This window comes from Balaenoptera physalus (assembly GCF_965194825.1).
Source record: "Balaenoptera physalus genome assembly, chromosome: 2".
In the NCBI taxonomy this organism is placed as follows: Eukaryota; Metazoa; Chordata; class Mammalia; order Artiodactyla; family Balaenopteridae; genus Balaenoptera; species Balaenoptera physalus.
In genome coordinates this window covers 117,899,796-117,921,700 of record NC_138883.1, presented here as the reverse complement: position 1 = coordinate 117,921,700, position 21,905 = coordinate 117,899,796, and the positions used below count along the sequence as shown (strand labels likewise).

The 21,905-nt window shown below is 49.1% G+C and overlaps 1 protein-coding gene and 1 long non-coding RNA gene across 2 annotated transcripts in view; one reads left to right on the top strand and one right to left on the bottom strand.

The window, feature by feature from the left end:
• The window catches only part of LOC309651607, a 109,054-nt gene that overhangs the window by 23,850 nt on the left and 63,299 nt on the right, over positions 1 to 21,905 (top strand). The window contains exon 2 of the long non-coding RNA XR_014258250.1: positions 3,097 to 3,250. This is a non-coding gene — a long non-coding RNA (uncharacterized lncRNA). The remainder of the gene's footprint in view (positions 1 to 3,096; positions 3,251 to 21,905) is intronic.
• Positions 3,270 to 20,049, bottom strand: TBC1D21 (TBC1 domain family member 21). The gene is given in 11 exon segments (XM_082444413.1): positions 3,270 to 3,760; positions 4,453 to 4,569; positions 5,623 to 5,723; positions 6,075 to 6,171; positions 7,102 to 7,202; positions 7,315 to 7,425; positions 7,936 to 8,030; positions 8,912 to 8,937; positions 8,941 to 9,045; positions 9,183 to 9,290; positions 15,731 to 20,049. Coding segments are annotated over 11 exon segments (1,170 nt in total). The 5' UTR covers positions 15,791 to 20,049; the 3' UTR covers positions 3,270 to 3,511.

Sequence of the window (21,905 nt, the reverse complement as noted above, 5' to 3'; positions counted from 1 at the left end):
AGTGGAGGCCCCTCTCACTATGTCCCACTAGTTATGTCCTTCCCCCTGCAGTAGGTGTAGCCCTTCCCCCTCACTGGACAGAGGTCAGGGGCTTCAGCCCAGCATTGGGCTCTGCTGGCCAGCCGGAGGGTGGGTGCAGAGCCCATTTCCTTTATCCCTCTCTGAGTCAGAAACACGGACTCTGGGGCCCAGAGAACTTGGGTCTTTATACATGTCACCTCTGTGACGCTGTAGGTGGATAGAGAGCCATTATCCTGGCTCCAGGGACAGAGAGTTGTCTTGGAGTCATTCAAGGTAGCCAGAGAAGGGAAATGAATGACCTCCAGGGAAGAGGCTTGGAACAAGAGTGAAAGGAGGAGAGATGGGATGAGGTCATAGACTAGATATAGCCAATCTAAACTTTCATATCAGGCTGAGGACCAAGTTTTGGAAAGCTTGGATAGGGCCTGGGCGCTTCCATTTACTTTATCTCTATGCTCATGACCACTATGGCTCATTTAAAAATATTATGTTTAGGTCTTGCTCATTGGAAGTGTGTAGACACTAGTCTTTCCAGAATGGAGTTATCCCTATTTTCATCTCCACCATGACTGCCGTCACCACCAACCCCATCACCAATATCAATACAGAGATGGCCATTGTAGACAGTTTTTGTTAACTGAATGAAAGCCAGCACTACCGTCACCACCACTGACATCTTCATCTCCACCACTGCTGGAATTGAATCACCACTACCACCACCTCCACCATCGTCAGTGACATCACACCTCTACCACCAACCCCCCCACCACTGACACCAACAACATCACTAACAACCATCACCATCATTAACAACTTCACAACTCCTCCCGCCCACCATCATCCTCACAACCATCATGCCTGAATCCCTGCCATTGTCACTGGCATCACCACCACCACCACTGATTTCTATCTTCTCTCCTAGAACCATGTTCCTTTCCTTCAGAGCACAAAAGGAATGTGCAATTATACATTCTTTAAGGCGATTACCTGGTTCCCACTCAACTACAAGTGTCATGGAAGCAGGGATTGTGTCCCTCTTTCCCCCACAGTGGAATTCTCCGTGCCTGGACAGTGGGCAGCTCACAGTAAGGACTCCGTAAATGTCTATTGAATTAATAAATTATTTAGACCAGCACAGTCTCTACACTTAGTTGAAGGGAACTTAGTCTCTAGGATTTGAATGCTCCCCATAGTTCTATCTCAGGACTGGACCTTACTAGAGAAAAATAACACTGGGTGATAAAAGTGATCAACTAAGAGGGGAGAAGTCTGTGCTGGCTCCGTGGTGCACACAGCAGTGTGGGAAGATCCTAACCTACAGTCCACCAGCTGGGAGCACAGCAGACGAGCTGAGAGATGTTCAGCTCCTCTGAGATCTTCATTTCCATCACTATGTCACCTGGAATTTATCTGAACCTGGATCGATTCAGTGTCAAGACTTAATCCAGTCCATCTTTAAGAGCAACAGAGGTTTTCAAACATGCTCCCAGTAGGCCAGAGCTTCCTTGGAGGTACCTTGGAGGAAAAGATGACCTTCAAGAAGGGGTCTGAGGGGGATCACAGAGAGGAGGGCTCTGGGCTTCCCACACAAACTTCAACCATTGGGCTCCTGGCATAGATTTTGTAACAATGAGGCTCCAATGATTTTAAAATCAGGTTTGAAAACCATTGGCCTAGAAGGCGAGTGTTTGAATTGTTTCGTTTTGGAATAGATGTTTGGCATTGCGTATATGTCCAAACCAAAAGTCATAAGCCAACTAATGCCACCAGGCCAAAAGAAGCATTAGGAAATGCACACCGATGTTTCTATGGACGCTTCTCCTCCCAAGGCCACAGCTCATCGAGATGTCTTTTATTCTGGTTCTTCGGTAAACTGGAAACACAATTTTGTTCTTAGAGAACTGTATTCCATGCAGGAACCCTTGTTTAAATAAACTGTCTTGGGAACAGAAGCCTGAGGAGGAGGGCAGTATATGAATTTACCCATGTGCCTTCCTGCCCAGCAAAAGCTGGCTCTTTAGCCATGCAGAAAAGACCCTGGTGGGGGGAACAGGACCCCATTCTTCCAAACAACCCCCTCCGGCAGAAACACAACAGCCAAGAGACTCGGAGTCAGCCAGGGATGGGACATTGTCACCTGAGGGGAAGGAGACCAGACACTAATTGGGGACATAGTGCCTTTCCAGTGATGGTCACTGAGAGTGACAGGGCGGGAGCAGGAGAGTGAGAAGGATGGTCGTGCCTCACCCCCAAGGGCCAGGTCCACAGCAAAACAACAGATCCCTCCCCCACATCCGTCAGCCCCCTCTGAAAAAGTGTAGCCACTGAGCAGGGCTCTGCATGTGTGTGGGTGTGTGTGTGCGTGTATACACACTTGCCAAGCAGCTGTGGGAATGGGGGCACCTAGCCAGCACCCTGTCTCTCTGTTGGTTCAGCCCCTTCTGGCCAACCTTCATGTCTGTCCTCAGGGTACCCCTCAGAGCATGGGCAGGCAGGGCGGGCGGCCCGGGGCTGGGGCACAGTCTGGGGAGAGCGGGTGGCAGGCACCGCTGCTCCAGGGAGAGTCTGCACTGCCCGAGTCAGGGAAAAGATGGCATTCTCTGGAGAGATTAAGGCTGCAAAAGAGAGTTTAGTTTGAGGCGGCATCCAGACTGAGAAATGAAGGTGCAATTGTGAGGGGGCTTTGAAACCAGGAGGGGAGTCGCTTGCTAGCCAGAGATTTGGGCTGTGACCTTCCACAGACTGCTGGGGAGGCTCTGGAAAAACAATGTCACGTGTGACTGGTACATTGGGAGTAAGGGGAGCCATGGGGTCGGGCCCTCCTCCCCGGACCAGGGATTGAGCAAGCCTGTTAGACATGTCCGTTTCTTCCACAGGAGGCAGCCGGCTCTCAAGGTCGGTTATACCCTCAACCATTTGCTTCCTGGTGCAGGACCACTGCAGCCTTGGAAAGCCCTCAGCCACTGAGGGATGGCTGACCAGCACAATCTCCTCCCAGTGTGTGCCCTCTCTCTAGCCCTCGCAATCTCTCCTCTCATTAAACAATCCTGTCTCTGCCCTTATGCGCCCCCCCAGGAAACACACTGCTTACCATGAACCATGACTCCAGAAGGCTGTTGATATCGCAGCTGTATTACCTACACCCTCACCCGAACGCCCCATCGGACTTGATCCTGACCTCGCGGCTGAAGCACCACCTCATTCTGTCTGTTGAAGGCATCTGTCCCTTGTGAGTATCCTCAGAGAAAGAAATCCTTTAATGGCTGAGGAACCTGGGGGAGAGGAAGGTTCCGGCAGGTAGAGGCAGACAGACATTGGTCTGTCGCTCTCATTCTTCAGTTCATTCAGCCAGTGACATTCTCCTGAGCCCCTGGGTGCCCCGCCCTGTGCCCAGATCTGCCAGGATGGACGCAGGGAACGAGGGAAGAGGGCCGTGTTCTCGGGAAGAACAGTCTATCTACTTGGGGAGGCAGGAGTTACACAGGCAAACCTATGAGAAGTCCATGCAGAGCAAGCCCCGTGGGTTGGTGGCAGAGAACGTAGCACAAGCTGTGTCCCTGAAGTTGAGTACGCCTGCCATGGGCTGGGCTTGGGAGACTGGGGAGGGCTTCTTGGAGGAGGAAGGGAAGGAGGACAAGTAATCGGGGTAACTTACATCCTTTTGGACGAGCTCCGCGTAGACTGTGCAGGCAGCGGAGACCAGCTCAGCAGCATCAAGGTCTATGAGGTTGTTGCACGCCTGTGCCGGGAGAAGGTGGGGCGGAAGCAGGTCTCCCCCGGGCACAGGCAGCGACCTGCCGCTTCAAGGGGACAAGGCCGCTGCTCACGGCAGTCACTGGGGCCAGCTGATCTCCCCCCCACCAGCTTGGCACAGTGCCTGAAATTGTACCAATGGAATTTTCTCTATTGGAAAGATGGTAAATGCAGTTTTCATTCTGGGCTCTAGGGAGTCCTGGGGTTCCACCGAGCGTTTCATGGGCTTCTAGAAGGACTCATTTTATGATTGGGGTTCTCTCTAAGATGTTTTTGACAAAGGCTTCGGCTGCTTTTTAGAATTGTTGGAAAATTCCAGGTCTTTTGTCACAGGAGGACCCTAGGGCCAAAGAGTTAACTGTCAGTCTGTCAAGCCTAAAGCTTAAGAACTGTTCAGGGCCTCAGTTTCCCCATTTGCTAAACAGGGGTGATGGTGATGATGAGCGTTATGGCCCCTCTGTGTCAGGCTTGTCATGAGGCTTAAACAAGCTGGTCTCTAAAAGCACGCAGCACAGTGTTCGGGGCATGTCCATCTCATCACTATCCCTGCCCCGGGGCACAGGGGACACTGGAGTCCAGCGCCCCCGACCCAGGGGCCTTCACCAGGGGTGCTGTGGGTGTCGGGGGCCTCCAGGAGCCGGTGGGGCCGGGCCGGGCCGGGCCCGAGGGTGCCCTCACCAGGAGGAGGTCGTCGCCTGTCGTGCTCTCCCGCAGCACCTGCTTGCGCACCATCTGCAGCATGCTGTAGGCCGCCAGCACCTGGAAGTTCCTGCAGGGCTTCCCCGTCAGCAGGACCTGCGGAGGTGGGCGAGCCTCAGCCTGGCCTGTGTCCTGACACTGCAGACGCCTTTGGGATGGCGCGGTACCCACCCACCACGTGGCCCCGTCCATCACGTCTGGGCCTTGCTGCCGACGTGCTCATTCATTCAGTCATTCATTCATTCAACCTCTGGGGTTCTAGGCCTGGTGCTTGCTGTTGGGGGACTCAGAGAAAAAGCCTTCAGGAAATTCACTAGAGAGAGGGAGGGAGGAGGGAGAGAGAGTGAGAGAGGGAAGAAGGGAAGGAGGGAGGGAGCAAGAGAGAAGGCGGGAGAGGGAGAGAGAGAGAGAGAGAGAATGCCAAGAATGACTGGGTAACTCTCGGTAGCATTTGAGTGGAGCTTTGGCAAAGCAGCAGTTGATGGAAAGTCAACAATCCAGGGGTGTCACCAAAGGCCTGGCAGTGGTCATGGACTTGAGCATGGAGACCAGCAGGCCAGGAGGGAGGGGTGAGGTGGGGGGAGTTGATTTCTGAGGCACTGAATGTCAGGCTGAGCGGTGGGCCAGATCCTGCAGGCAGTGGCGGCCACTGGGCAGGGCAGTGATGGGCGGTGGGCGTGTTCCCGGGGAGGTTCATCTGCTGATGCCCCGGAGACTAGGGTCAAATAACTGCAGGTGCGACCTGTCCTTGGGGGCCCCTCCTCCTCCAGGAGTGAGGGCTCAGAAGAAGTGGGTGCTCAGGTGGAGGGGAAGGCCGAGGAAGAGGTGGCCGGGAAAGTGAGAGCATAGTGAGGGCCCTTGCACAGGCAGGGTGGCAGGGAAGCCGAGCCCAGGCCAGGCTTCCACTGCACAGGCCGCGAGGCCCCTCCTGCCTGCGCTGCCCTGAGAAGGTACAGTGGTGGGATTAGATGAACAGATGGACCAACTGATGCTCTGTCATCTCCCAACAGGGCGGAAGCAGGCTCAGTGGCCCACTAAATCCCACTGAACTCCATCCAAAGCCAGCAATAAAGGGAGGCAAGGAAAAGGGCTTCCCTGCCACCTGCCCTAGGGGTAGGGTCTATCCTCTGCCCCAGAGGAGCGCCTCACCTCCCAGAGCCTCCAGACGTCGTCGAAGGACTTGAAGGCACGTTGAAAGTAGAGGCAGAACCAGGGGAAGAGAGACTGCACGGCCCCCGCACCCTTCCCTTCTGTGGGGAGAGAAGCAGGGTGCCAACCAGGGGGCCATGGTCAGGGGAATAGGAGATAAAGCAAAGACAGACAGATGAGGCCAAACAACTGAGCTCATAAACACACTGGGAAATACAAAAACCTGGGCTGTCACTTTTCCATCTGCCCTTGGAGACTGTTTGGGGTGGATTTTCAACTGTCCAGATTTCAACCCCATCCAGATGAGCCCTCTCCCTGGGGCCCAAAGAAAAGACCAAATGACCTTGCTCCCTCTCACATGATTGGACGCCACTGCCTTGGACTGGGTCCCGGCCCCCTCCCACGCCTGCTCTGTTTGGAGGACATGCAAGATGGCAGAGGGGCGCACTCACTTAAGTGCTCAGCAAACACGGGGTCCAGGAAGTTGATCAGGTTGTTGAGCATGTCGAGGTTCTTGCCCACCCCAATGTTGATGACACAGCTGTGCTCCTGGGAAAGATGGGTGGGAGGGAGGGAACCCCTTGAAAGCATCAGAAGAGTCGGCCTTGCTTCATCAACTCCCCAGTTCTGGAGGCCCTCTGTGTGTCTGGCTCTGGGCCGGACACGTGTCTCTGTATGAGTCTGAGTGTCAGTGTATGTGTGTTTGCAAACACACATCATGTCTGTGTCTGTGGGGTGTGTGTGTGTGTGTGTGTGTGTGTGTGTGTGTGTATGGTGGGCATGCGGAGATGTCTCAGGAGTGGCTCACAATGCAGTGAGACCAGTTATTCCTCCAGACACATACCACGGGTCTGGACCAATCAGGACAAGGAAAGAGCAGTGTTGCACATTGTTGCAGGGATGGAGAGAGGGATGGGGGTGGGTTCTGGGTAGCCTCTCACCGATCATGAGGACAGGCTTTCCAGAAAGGGAGTAACAGGAAGCAGCACCTTCAAAAGCCCTCCACCTCACAGTGTGGGAATACTGAGTCCCTGGGGGTGGGCCGGGATGCAGGTCATGTGAAGGTAACTGTGGGAGACAAGACTGAAGACAGAGGCCTTGAATGTCTGGCTGTGGTTTTTGGATTTTATTCTGGAGGCTGTGGGGAGCCGTGGAGGATTTGCAGGAGCAGAGCCATGTTTTGGGAGGGGAATGCCAGGAGAAAGGTGGGCCTCACTGGGCCTTGCCAAACCTTTCACGGTTTGACAAGAGCCGGACCCAGAGCATCAGTATTCCCCTTCCTCAGCTCCAATGCTTGCCACCCCCCAACCAGCACACACCCCACTGGGGTTGGCATTGTCTTTCCATGGGAAAAGCTCCTCTGGGACTCAGAGGGCTGCTTCAGGGCTGGAGGAAACGGCTGGGGCTGCCAATGCCTGCCTAACCTCAAGGGGTCGTTTGAGGAATGGGGGTGGTCCCTAAGCCAGGCTCAGCTCTCACCGTTTTCTGTAGGAAGAACTGGAAAAGCCAGAAGGTCTCATGGTCATGTTCCACCATCAGCTGGAAAAGCATCACCATCTCATGGAAGCCCTGCTGGTACTCTGGGGTGGAGGGGAGCCAGTGAGGAGGGGCGGAGCCTGGGCTTGGGCAGGCCCTATCCCAGGAAGGAGTTGAGAAGAGGGAGCTGAAGGGAGACCCAGCCCCCTGGCGCACCTGCCTGGGTGTTGCAGACGTAACTCAGGAGCAGGATCTTCTCCAGCCTCTTCTTATCAATAAGGACATTGCCCAGGGGGTCTTTGTCATAGAGTTTCTGGATGTCGTATGCTAGGTTGGGGGCAAGGGATGGTGAGGCACCAGATCACCTCCAGCAGAAAGTCCATGGGTGAGTTTATTCCCCTCATTCCAAGAGGCAAGGACCCAGGACATCCTGGGAAGGGGGCCATGACAAAGGTACATCAGCCCACCAGGCTTTGCCTCTCACCACAACCTGAGCTGCCTGGGCTTTTTCCCACCTCCAAGTCTTTGACCAGGCTGTACCCTTTGCCAGGGATGTCCCACCCCCCCACCAATTATAATTCAACCTAGTTCAAGGCCAAGGGGGGAGGAGATGTAGACAAACAGCAGAAACAACATACACCCAGGGATACACAGTGCTGGGCATCTAGGGGCAGCCAGTAGAGCCAGGTGGACAGACTAACCAAGGTTTAGCTGGCAAAATTCCTGGCACATATCAAGGCAGCTCCCAGGAACCAGGGCACAGATGTGACTGAGGTGGGGCAGGGATGACTTCCAACCCTCCCCTCTGCCCAGCACAGCCCACCCTCCTTGACTCACCGATGTTATTCCGAGTCTCTATGAAGTTCCGGTGCAGGTTTTCCAGGAGGGGCTGAATCTTCTCATACATCTGGCATAAGGCCTCGTAGTTCTTCCTGTGAGAACAGAACTGAGGCTGAACGAGGCAGCCTTCCCCTCCAGGCCAGTCGGGGTAACCCTGAGCAGTGCCCTCACCCAGGTAGTGCCTGCTACCTGTGCTGCCTCCTCTCCCCCCGCCTCTGCCAGCCCTAACCATCCTCTGATGTCTGCCTGGAGTGCAGCGGGATGACAGGTTTAACCTCTGGTTCTGCAGTCTGACCACTGCACCTGAATCCTGGATCCACAACTTAAGTACTGGGTGTCTGCCACTAGGGTCAAGACTTGGGGATATCCCCAGCTCTCTCTAAGCCTCAGTTTCCTTGTCTGTAGAATGGGGCTAACACTAGCACCTATGCCTCAGAATTAGAAGGACTGGATGAGGCAGTGTTTTGTGCCCATCATTAGAACGAGCTTGGGTGGTATCGTGGGTTGAATGGTGACCTCCAAAGATAAGCCCATGCCCTAACCCCTGGAACCTGTGAATATGACCTTATTCGGGAAAAGGGCCTTTGCAGGTGTATTTAACTGAAGGATTGTCAGTTAAATACTGTGTTAAAGTTAAATCATTAACTGTGAATCTTCTCCACCTCAAGAAGGCCGCACAGGCCGAGGGATGGCTGGGCTGGGCTGGGCTGGGCTGAGCTGGGCAGGGGGGACGGCTGGGAGGTGCTGGGATCCAGCTCAAGTGAGCAGAGTGAGGACTGGTAAATATGGCCGGGCTGGGGTGCGGGGTTGGGAGTGGGGATGGGGGAAGGTACTGATGCCCCCCTGTATGTGGGCCCCGAGTTGGCAGAGCTGTGGGGATTTTGTCTCTCAGAAAGAGAAGTCTATTTGAAGGAAGAAGCCTGAACCTACCAGGCTGGGGTGGGCACCCCCTCCCACCTGCACTGCCACCCACCCTCCCCTGACAGGATCTGGAATGTTCTACCTCCTTGTGCTGTCCACCATGAGCCGCTCATCCTGGGAACTCTGCCATGAGTAGTAGCCCGTGAGGAATTTCCAGGCTTCCGTCCTCACGAAGGGGTGCAGACCCTGGGGAGGGGTGGAGGTGAGAGGTCGTGGCCCTCCAGATGCTTGCCAAAAGGGCCCCTCCCAATGCCATGCTTGCCCCCTTGCCTGCCCATGTCCCCCAGTTCCAGGGTGAAGCCAAGGGTAGCTTAGGACCATACCCTTTCCAGGATGTTAACACAAATGAAGTCTCGTGACTTGGCCAAGTGACCGTTCTCGTCAAAGAAGCCATCCCATTCCGTCTTGTCAATGGGTGGTTTTCTCTTCACCTGGCAAGGACAACCACCTCAGCCCTCTGTTAGGAACATTTGGCTTTTCTTTAAGTGTGATTTTTAAGTGATATACTCTGGACTTTGCAATGTGAATCAAAGTTTACAGCCTCTGATTCACTTCTGGAAATTTATCCTGAGGAAATTACTGAAACTATATAGAAAAACGCTGTATGCACAATCATTTTCATTGCACACTACTTACCAAAATGAAAAATGCAAGCACTCTCTAACTGTTGTGCAATAAGGGAATAGTTAAGTAAACTATGGTTTATATGATTAATGGAATATTGTGAGGCATTTAAATTGATGCTTACAAGGAAAGAATAATAATCTGGGAAAATACAAATGTTAATGGACGAAAAGCAGAAAACAAAACTGTGTATTCAGTATCTACTCTCTCTGTGTACTATACTACATACGTCTGTTACATATTATAAAAACTTCACGTTATATACTCTTAGAGTGAATTAACCACTCTAAAAATCCTGTTAGAAAAGACTGAAAAAAAACCCTGAAAAAACCCACCTACAAACAAAACAGTGATTATCTTTGAGTGATAGGATTATAAGTAATTTTCCCCTTTTTCTTATATTTTCAAACTTTTCTATAATAATATATACTGCTTTGATAATGGAAAAATATAAAATAAACACTAATTAAACACATCCACAAGCTCCATTTTAGCTTTCCTAAAAGAGTGGAACAATGCATCATAAGGAATGGTTTCTGGTTTACATCAGGGTTGTGTGTGTGTGTGTGTGTCTGTGTGTGTGTGTGTGTGTTAGGGGAAAGTGAGTGCAATGCATGCAAAGTAATTTAAAATGCTCATAAAACAATAATTAGGAGTTGAATTCTTGTTGGAACAGGGGAAGATTCCTAGGAGTCTTGTATTGGAGAGAATATCTTGAAATGCCACATTGCAGACTTGAAAGTGTGCTGATGGACAGAGCTTGGCAGGTGACTAGACATATCTGATGTATATACCCCCAACTTCCCATTAATATATACCTGAATATGCACATGTGTGACTCAAATTTAAATTTGCATACGAGTCACCTGAGGATCTTCTTAAAACGCAGATTTTAACTCAGAAGGTCTGGGGTGGGGCCCAAGATGACACATTTCTAACAAGCTCCCAGGGGATTGCTGATGCTGGTCCACTGACCACATGTGTAGAAAGGTGTTAGAAGTAAAACAGCACTGGATATTAAAAATTAGAGCCCACAGGCCCAAATTTGGGATAATTTCCACTAACTCCATGTTCTATTGGGATGGATTGAGCAATACACTTTAATGACTCATACATGTTTCATCTTCTGAACCAAAATAGGACATATGGGCCCTAGAAGGTACAAAAAATCTTGGCCTTCGCCTAACCTTGGGAAGCAGGGTCTGCCCTGATGCCGTGTCCCAACTGCATAGGCACTGTCATCTGAGCTGATCAGAGCCAGGCTTCTGCCCCCCTGACAGCCATCATGATCTCCCAACCTATACTCAGAGACTGCAACACTCAGCAGGAAGTAGAAGGGAACAGGCAGAGCGGGGCTGTGTCCTGGGATCCTTAATTGTAAAAGGGAATGCATGAACTTTAGGAATACACTTCCTTATGAATTTTAGTCAATTGGTCAATTTCTACAATAAAGACAGTTGTGATTTTGATGGGGATTGCATTGAACCTATAGATCAACTTGGGGAGAATTGATAACACTATTGAATCTTCTGACCCATGAACACAGTATATTTCTGCATTTATTTAGGTCTTCTTTAATTTCTTTCAGCAATGTTTTGTGGTTTTTGGTGTGTAGGTTATTCATGTATTTTGTCAGATTTATCCCTAAATGTTTCATTTTGGGGGATGCTACTGTAAAAGTGTTATTTTTAAACTTTCAACTTCCAACTCTTCATTGCTAGTATATACAGATACAGTGGATATTTATGTATTGATCTTGTATCCTACGACCTTGCTAACCTCACTTATTAGTCCTAGTAGCTTTTTTGGTGTATCCATAGGATTTGTTATATAGGCCAATGATCAGCAATCTACAACCCATGGGCCAAATCAGGCCTCTAATTTGTTTTTTTAAATAAAGTTTTATTGGCACACAGCCATGCCCATTCACTCATTTGTTGTCTATGGCTGCTTTCATGCTACAATGGCAGTTAAGTAGTTACAACAGAGATGTATGGCACACAAAGACTAAAGTACTTACTATCTTGACCTTTACAGAAAAAGTTTGCCAACCCTGACATAGATGATCATGTTATCTGTGAATAAAGGCAGTTTCACTTCTTCCTTTCCAGGCTGGATGCCTTTTATTTCTTTTTCATGTTTTATGCACTGGCTAGAACTTCAAGGGCAATGTCGAATAAAAGTGGTAAGAGCAGACATCTTTGCTTTGTTCCTAATCTTAGAGGAAAAGCATTCAGGCTCTCATGATTTGGTATGATGTTAACCATAGGCTTTTTGTAGATGCCCTTTATCAGGTTGAGGAAGTTCCCTTCTCTTCCTAATTTGCTGAGAGTTTTTATCAGGGATGGATATTCTGCATTTACTGAGATGATCATATGGTTTTTCTTTCTGTAGTTTGCTAAAATGGTAAATTATATTGAATTATTCTGAATGTTAAATCATTCCTTGGATAAACCCCGCTGGTGATGTATTATCCTTTTAATTTTTTAAATTTTAATTTATTTTAATTTTAATTTTATTTATTTATTTTTGGCTGTATCGGGTCTTCGTTGCTGAGCGCGGGCTTTCTCTAGTTGTGGCGAGCGGGGGCTACTCTTCGTTGTGGTACGTGGGCTTCTCATTGTGGTGGCTTCTCTTGTTGCGGAGCATGGGCTCTAGAGCACAGGCTCAGTAGTTGTGGCGCACGGGCTTAGTTGCTCTGCGGCATGTGGGATCTTCCCGAACCAGGATTCGAACCTGTGTCCCCTGCATTGGCAGGCAGATTCTTATCCACTGTGCCACCAGGGAAGCCCCTGTATTATCCTTTCTAGACATCATTGGCTATTATTTACTACAGTTTTATTTAGGATTTTTGCATCATTGTTCATGAGAGATATTGGCCTATAATTTTGTTTTCTTGTAATGTCTTTGATTTTGGCATCAGGGTAATGTTGGCCTCATAGAATAAGTAGGGATGTATTCCTGCTTTTCAATTTTTTGGAATAGTTTGTATAGAGTTGGTATTATTTCTTTCTTCAGTATTTGGTATAACTCACCAGTGAAGCCATCTAGGCCTGGAGTATTCTTTGTGGAAAGATTATTAACTACAAATTCAAGTTTTTATTAGATTGAAGGATAGTGTCAGAAGAAATTGTTTTATTTTTTACTTTTAAAATTAGAGATTTATAGGAATAGGACATTATCCTTTTAATTCACTTTATTATTTTTTATTTTATTTTTTTGGCTGTGCTGCACTGCATGACGGATCTTAGGCATGCAGGATCTTAATTCCCCGACCAGGGATCGAACATGCCCCCTGCAGTGGAAGCACAGAGTCTTAACCACTAGACCATGAGGGAAGTCCCTCTAATTTACTTTAAAAAATACAAACAAACCATACAGGAAACAACAAGGAATCAATAAACGCATAAAGCATAAAAATGATAGAAATCCAAAGAAATCAATTATGGAAATAAATGCTTACATTCCCTTATTAGTTGTAAACACTTAAAAAGCACTGATGATAGTCTAAGCACTTCATATTTACCAACCGTCTAATCTTCACAGCCACCTATTAGGTAGGTGAGGTTGTTACACTGGTTTACATATTAGGGAACCAGAGCCCTAGAGGGTTAATTAGTGTATTTGAAGTCGCACAGTAAATATCAGAGCTGAGATTTGAACCCTGAGCTGTTTGTTGCAAGAGTCAGGGTGCTTAACCCCAACGCCATGCCACCAGGCAGTGTAAAAGACAAGAAATTTCAGTTTGAATAAAAAATATACGCCCTACACATGCTGTTAACAGAAGGTATACCTTAAAATTAAATGCCATAGAAAGATTAAGAAATAAATGATGAACAAAGTTATGAAAAAAGGGTTGAACACAATGAAAGTGGCAAAGTAATCAAAGTACTATGCACAGAACACTATAATAAAAATATGGCATCAACATAATAAGGCAGAGATAATCAGAAACATCGCAAGAAGGCATCTGCTGAGTGCTCGGATAATTTGCATTACTAAACCTCTACCTGCAACAATTGGCTATCTGCCTACTTTGCCATGGCTGAATTTGTTTATAAAAAGCCACTGACTTCTCCTTCCAGCAAACTCCACTTCTCTCTGCCCAGCCACATCCCTGAATCTCCCCAGAGCCAAGCAAACTACGGACCACCCACCAGAACATTTAAGACATTTGCTAGCAAACAAAGGACAAGCACAAAAAGCCTGACCACCTGCAGAGGGCTACAGTGATGTGTGTGTGTGTGTAGGAATTTCCACAGGAAGTCCCCTTCCTCTCTTCACCAGTACATCCACACCTCCTGTCTATGCCTAAGATCCGTCATGCAGTGCAGCGCAGCCAAAAAAATAAAATAAAAAATAAAAAAATAATAAAGTGAATAGAATCTGTATCTGGGGTCCTTCAAAGTAATGGAGGTGGTCATCTCAATGGCCACTCAAATCCATCTTCATCCTCCTATATTCCTCCATTCCTTGCTCCACCAACCTATTAACACCCTGCCCACAATCTGGGTACAATGACCTAGTCATCCAGGAGGAGACCCTGGTAGTCCTTGAAGTGCTGGGTACTCTTCAGCTCTGCAGTAGCGCCTTTCCTAGTCCCCTGGGAAGGGTACTGCTAGGTAGGGCAGGTGTGGAAATCTCCTCCCACCTTTGTGGTGTGCCTAAGCAGGTTAAAGCTCTCCATGGGCAAACCTGGGGAAAGCTTGGCCATGCTTCCTCTGGAAAAGGGGTCCAGAAGTGGGAGCCTTAAATGGTTCAGCCTCTCTAACAGCTGCTAGCGGCCTTGGCTACAGGCATACATCTTTCCACTCTCCTTCCCCCTCTGCATCACTGGGTTTAAGAATTTTCTCCAGTATTTGTTAGTAAAATAAGAAAGCCACTGTAGGATAAGGAAAACTTTCTATGAGGGTTTTTGATGCTGTGTTCCTCTGAATACTCATAGCAACAGAGCCATCAATAAAGCCTGAGATCATCTGAGGGACAAGATATACTCCCAACAGTAACCATGTCAGTGATTCTTACCAAGGGGAGAGGGGGTGGCCCAAGGAGGGCAGGAATATTAAGAGTAGAAAGCTTGGGGAGGATGTGTGCAACTTGAAAGTTATCTGGGTGATTATTAGCAACCCAGGTGTGGAGGGTGTATCATCAGTATAACATAGTTATCTTAAAAATAGCTTAAAACAACAGTGGTTCTCAAAGTTAGCTGCACGTCAGAATCACCCAGAGGGCTTGTTACACCAGAGGTCGATGGGCCCCACCCCCAGAGTTTCTGGTTCAGAAGATCTGGGGCTCAAGAATCTGCATTTCTTACAAGTCCTCATTTGATGCTGATGCTGCAGACTCAGGCACCAGTCTTGGAGAATCACTGATTTCGAAGATGGACGCCGCAGTTTGGGTTTAAATACCAGCTCTGCCACTTACTAGCTGTGGGTCTGTAGGCAAGTTGCTTAGTCCCTAGGCCTCAATTTTCCCATTTATACAGTGAAGATAATAGCTTCATCCACCTCATAGAGTTATGATGAGACTGACTATAAATAATGCATTTAGAACAGTCATTGTACCTAATAAATGCTATATGACAGGTTGTTATTTTATTATTATCCTTCTCTAACTTCAGATAAATGAAGAGTGGTATAAAGAAAATTCAAATCAAGGCCTCGTGATAATCTGCAATAAAGCAATAACATTTAAAACTCCGGGAGAGAGAGGCCTGTTTTGCATTTCTGCTTTCTTATGTATCACTCTCTAAATCACTATGATTAATGAGACTTGAGATTGGTTAAGGTCATTATAATTAGTTACTATGATTTTGAAAAATATACTGTGTAGAAAATTTTATGACTGAGGCTGAATTCAAATGAATAGTGTATCATTAATCGGACGTGGAACCGCCTACTAACAAAAGCATTACTGCCACCTGGTGACAGCATACCAAAATTGTTGGCAAAAGCACCATGGAAAATTTATCAGCATCTTTAAGACAACTTGCAGACCTAGACTCATTAAAGTTAGAATGTCACATATGGGGAAAAAGTAACACTGGCTTAGATAGAAGGGTAAAAAAGAACCTGTGGTTTTCAGTCCTGTTGTCTGTAATGATGGTGAGACCAAGGCTTAACCTACCCTGCTCCACTTTCTAGGCCAGCTCAGGGTTCTAGTCCTTCCTACCCAACAGGGGAAAATGGCCCTAATGCAAACCAGAGGTTGGGGAGGGAGGGCCTCAGAGCTGATGAAGAACACCCACCAGGATGAAGGAGGCCGACTGCCTGGCAGAGAGGCTGTTTTCAGGAGAGATGGTGGTCATGGCCCCTGCTAGCTGTCTTCAAAGCAGCCTCTGACCAGAGCTCACTTGGAGCCCTAAGTGATGCTTTAATTAAGCAGGGGAAGGTGATCTTCCTTTGCGTTGCATCCCCAGGAGGAACTGGGCCTATTCTGACCTCCCATACTTGAACAGATCCAGCCAGTGTGTGTCACAAAGCCCCTGGAATCCTCATCACAATGACCTTGGAACATGGGAGCACTCAGCTTTAGAGTTTAAGACACACCCAAGAACCAAGGGGACTAAACCTCCCAGTCACCCAGGAAAACTATAGTCCTTTCAGGATGTGCAGTGGGGGTTGGGATCAGAGGACATGCAGACCAGTGTGCTGGGCTGGTCAGAGAGGGCTTCCTGGAAGAGGTGAACCAGGAAACCTTTCTCTCTATCTCGGGATCTCCCTCCTCTGGGCTCCCTTCACTTGTTATCCCGCCAGACTAGTACCGAAACCTGGAGAACGCCTAGAATGGGAACTTTAGATTTCTTGGGTGCCACTTTCAGAGACTCAGAATCAGAATGTCTGGGCTGGGGACCCGGGGAACTGTATTTTGAAAAGCTCCCTGGGTGACTCGGATTAGGTATTTGGATGGTAGCTTCAAGGGGTAGAGATCAGTTTCATTTATCTTTATATCTAGAACGCAAAATACAGTGCCCAAGTGACTGAATGAATAAGTTAATTGAAGAGTAAATGAAGCTCTTAAATCTCATCTTACTTTCCTCTCTGTATATATTAGAGACATTTCTATATATGCCCCATCTCCCCTCCTACCCTGAGTTCTTTTAGGCCAGGGTCAATGTCTGATTCTTGTGCTTTCCTCTCCTAGTGCCAACCCCACCTCCTGGCACTTGGTAGGTGCTCAGTATTTGTTGAATGAATCAGGAACTGGCTCCTCTCGGCTCCAGCATCACCAGTTCTCCACCTTAAGCGTTGCTTGCATTTCTACTCAGGTCTCGGCCATTAAAGCCATCTGGCTCTAAAGCATCCTTAGTCATTAGGAGAGAATAGTAATTAGACCAACCAAATTGGAATCAGGAGCTTGGAGCTGGAATTTGGACTCTGACCTCAAATTTGGATGTTCCCCCATTCTGAGCCATGGATCCCCCAGCCATGAAATCAGAATACAGTCAACCTCTGGCTTGCACATCCTTATTAACATAGTGAATCAGCGTCCATATGGAAGTCTTCAGTGGGCACAATTCACTGTCTCATTTACTGTTACTCTTCTGCTAGCTTGTGGCACTGCAGGAGGCCTTTTAAATCGAAACGCTTTATTCTCTGCCTCTCTCCACTATTCCATCCCAACCTAGGAAAGCGTGACAGCCTCTTCCCCTTGATCTGCTGCCCCTAGGTCTTCATGGAGCAGGAGGTGGGGCGGCTTTGAGTAGGGGAGGAGTGGAATAAGGACGGGGCAGCCTCTGACAGCAGGATGCCTTCCCTCTGAGTCTTCCAAAGCAAATGTCCGGAGCAGCAGGCATGGCGAAGGCATTACTCACCATTTGGGATTATCTATGCCTCTTTTCTTCCACATTAACAATGTCGACAGCTGAGAATTAACTGTAATGTTGCCCTAAGAAGCTGAGGATCAGGCAGGGAGTTGGAAAATCTGAGTGCTAAATCCAAAGTGGCTTCTAAAATGAACATGATGGGTATAGGTCATCTACTGAACTTCCTTTCACCTCTGGCTCCTTATCTGCAAATTGTAGATAATAACCCTTCCCCAAATTAGCCAGTAGAGTTTAGTCATATTACAAAAGCCTCATAGCAACCACATGGAGGCTTAATATTCAAACAGAATTGCAGGACCCTGCGCTGAAGCAAGAAGGGTTTTGATCCCTTTTTCTCCTTTTTCTGATTCTTCTAAGGGGTTTACGTGTGTCAATCTCATTTTCTCCAGGGCCAAATGGTCCTTACCATGTCCATGTATTTGCATAATTGCCCAAATTCTTTAGATTCTCCTGCATTACTTTTCTTTCATTTGTTTCCCTCTCCCTGATGGGGACCCAGTTTTCTGCTTTAAATTTCTGTACATGAGGATTCTTCAGGGCACAAGAATCCCAGATTTTAACATATTCTTCTTGGTATTAGAGTGTGGGCAAAGGTTGGAGAGATGGAGAATTTGCATTCAAGTCCTGGGAGGAGCAAACCTCCTAGCCCATCTTTTCTCCGAGGACTCCGGCTGTCCGTGGGCTGCCTGCCGGCGCTGTGGTGGGCAAGAAGGAGGGCAGAATTGGAAGAGGGAGCTACTGTGGGAATCTCCTCGTTCCCCCACCAGCCTACTGATCTATGCCCTGCTCTACACTACATATTTATTTGCAAGTTGTAATGCTGATCTGTGGTACAGTTTTTCTGAGTTTCTTAACCAGAAGAAGTAGGCAAGGGAACCCCAATGATACTGAAACATGCTTCAGTCTCCTGCATGGAAATGGGGAGAGGTGAGAGGTGCCTGGGGAAGACTGTCTCATCTCAGACATACAGTGTTCACGCATGAGAAGGCTCGTGGGCTTTGGTGCCAGGAAAACTCAAGTTCAAATTCTGACCCTGCCACCCGCCCATCATGTGAACTTGGTCCCACCTGTTGGGAAAGGCCATCTTGTGCATGCTATCTTTCCACCCCTGCTTGGCCATGTACGAGTGGGCCTTGAGCCTGGAACATTTCCTTGTCAAGAGGTAGGGAGCTGTCTCGGGCTGTGCTGGATTTATCACCTCGTGTGGGGATGTCTTTCCCTGCTCTAGATTCAGCCTATGCTCCTTTGTTCTGCTTGAGTGTGTGCGTTGCACAGCACCTGGCCAATCCCAGAGCTGTATCTCCGCCTGGCAGGGAGGGAGGAGGGTCTTTGTGAGGCCCTGGGGCACCAATGCCTACTACTGAAGCTGATCCTGCTCTGTCGCTTCTCCATGTGAGTAAAGCACTGTTTCCTCCAGTGCGTGTGTGAGTTGTGTCTTTCTTGGTGGCCCTGACACTTGCAGACCACGGAGCGGGTTGACATTCCGGGATGCTGGTGGCAGGCATTGCTGTGCTGTTTGCTCTCCTCCACACAGCGGGACTCCTCCCCTAGAGGTAGTAACAGGTGTCATTTGTTTAACACCGTCTCTTACTCTTTCTGAGTCTCAGCATCATATGTCCCGGGGCAGGGGGATGATAATACCTCATGGAACAGGAGGGTAAGTGAAGCAGCGTGTGTAAAGAGCCCGGCATGGGCCGGGAGCCCAGGGCACAGGAGTGGTCATGAACCTCGGCGTCACCATTAGTATTACCAACGCCCAGGACATGGCTGTAAAAATCCTTATGAACTAGACTTGAGTCAAGATGCCATTGCTTCCACGAGGCTTGCAAGAACATCCGTTCGAAAGTTCAAAGATCCTGTGAGCCAGACAGTTTCTGTTTCTCTGCCTTTCTTCAGGAACCTGAGGACCACGGTTGCTATAAAAGCAGGGTGAGGCCAGTATTAGAAACTGAGTTCAGTTCCCTTCATGTCAACACAACACGACACAACTCTGTGAAATGTGATGCACCAGGTCCCTGTAACAATTAACAGGTAGCCCCCTTCAAAGGACACCTACCCATGACTGTCTAGTCTGGGGCATGCTACTTCTTGGTATAAATTACATGCATTCTGATTTTATTTCACTGCAAAGTGCCGACAATCTTTTATGCTAAAGCAGTACTTTTCTCTTTGCCCCTCCCTGTGGGGAACCAGGATAAGTTTAGATTTTCGGCAGCAGGTTTTCTGCCCTCGCCTCCACGAAGTGCGGTATTTCTGACAGTGCTGGAGACAGCTGCACGTCATGTGTCACTAGCGGGAGGCGAGCAGAGGACTGGGGGGCTGGGGGTGGAGACGGCTGTCTTCTGAGCCTGTGGTGTTGGAATTCTCCAGAGCAATAGCCAGCCCAGCCACATGAAGTCCCCGGAGCTAGTTGGAGTGCCACGGGGTTATTTGGGGCCATCACCATCATCTTGGGAAGCCCTCACTTGCTCTACCCTTCCCCTCAGTCAGTTGAAGATGACACCTCTGTCACCTTGAATCCAGTTATCATGCACGCCAGGAATACCGCATAGGAGCAACTCTGGGTAGAAGCCACTGCAGTCAGCAAAAGAGAGGCACTCAGCCCTGGGCAGCTGAATCCCCACGAGCTCCCTCCTGCTCTGAGGGGGTCTTGCTCCTTAGGGGTCCTCGTCGTGGTTCTCCCTGACTCCTGCCCCCCAGCCGTGGGGCACCACCAAGCACAGGACTCTGATTCTCAGTGAGACCAGCTGCGTTTTTCATGCTGCCCCGTCTACTGCTCATTCAGCCCTCAAAAGCCCCCTCTTGTCCCTGGACATCCCGACCACAGCTGCCTTTTATAGGGCACTTGCTATATACCTCAGGGGAGGTGCTTCATATATGTCATTGCCAACCTTGACCACCCTGTGAGGGCAACAGAAGTTATTTGCTTGGGATCACCCAGCTAGTAAGTGGGGAGCCAGAAACCTCCTAGCTCTGCCTAGCCTGGCTACCGGCCAGGCCAGCTCTGCGTCACATCAAGCTGCCTCCCTCGTCCTGTGGGCAGAAGGGGGCATCTTTGAACACCTTGCTGGCTCAGGGGTCTGTGAGCCCAGAGCCCAGTGGGGAGGAGGGAGCTTGCTTTACCTCCTTGTCCAGACTTTGAAATAGTCATTCAATCCAAAACAGAGTGTGTGGTGACGGCTGGACGAGACAGTGGGGCAGTGTTACAACCTAGCATGAAAGAGGATGGAGAGAGTGAGATGGAGAGGAAAAAGGACAAGGAATTCCAGCAAACTCCAGGGACTGCTAATGGAGAGAAATAATGTGGCTGATTACATCTCTGAAGGCTATCTGTTCCAAAATGAATTCTGAATGAAAAAATAATGCATTTTCCCTGCAGCTTAAATCCAAGAAAGAAAGGAATGGGCAGCGTCTCCCAGTGCAGGCAAGAGCGTCTGTGTGCGTCCAGTGGTGCCCCTGACCGCTTCACCTGAGTCGCTTCCCAGCATCCTTGTCCCTAGGGTGCCTGCAAAGCAGGCAGAAGCCACAAAAACAAGCCGTGGGAACCTTGTACACCCAGGGTTCCAGGAACAGCGGTGTGGACTGAGACCTGTAAGTCTAACTCCATCACCCCGTCAAGGCTTAGAGGGGTTATTCTCCAACAGCTCCAGGGGGCCTTCTCTAGGCGAGGGCCCGTTATTTCATCTGCCCACCCCCTTCCATTCTCCCCATCAGGTGTCATGGATCTTAAATCCAGGAGTATAAAGCTCCTTTTGTGAAATGAAGGCTTATCCGTGGGTTTGGGGAGAAATGAGCCCCGTTCTTCCCTCTTGCTAGGATAATCTATAGATGAGAATTAGAGGAGAGAAGCATATGCTCAGATCCCAACCTTACAACCTACTTGCTGTGTGACCCAGGGCAAGTTATTTAATTTCCCAGGCTGTTTCCTCACCTGTACAGTGGGGAAACACTATCTATTTCACAGTATTGTTGTGAGGTTTAAATAATGTCTGTATAGTGCTTAGCACAGTGTCTGGCAGTCTGAGCAGTTGTTTGTATTGTTATTATTTGCTCCAGAGCACATCCAGGCTAACCTTGAACCTCCCAAGAAACTCTCTTCTGGGACTCCCACCCCCAGCCTCAGACAGCCCCGCTTACCTGGTGTGGCCACCTGGGCCAGGCATCAAGGACCACAGGGACAGCTGGGATCACTGAGCCTGCTGCTGACCCTTGACCTCAGATAGGCTGTTTGGTCAAAGGCCTAGCTTGCCCTCTGGTGCAGAAGAGGCAGCAAGGCCCGAGCCAGCAGGAGGCCCCTCCAGGCAAAAGAGAAGTGACCAAGATGCTCAAAGGCCCATGGGTGCCCTGTCCACGTTGCCCTCGGGGCAGACAGATCCCTACGTCAGTGCTCTATAGCCACACCCTCACCCCTCGGTGGGCTCACACCCTTGTCACTCATTCTCCTACACGGCAGCTCCAAAATGACGCACAACACCCCTCAAATTCAGGAGTACACCAGCACCCCTAAATTGCAGGATCCCAGGCTTCAGTGTTCACTCTCCCACACAGTCACACCCACGGAAACACAACAGCCCCATCAGTGAGCACGCAAACACAC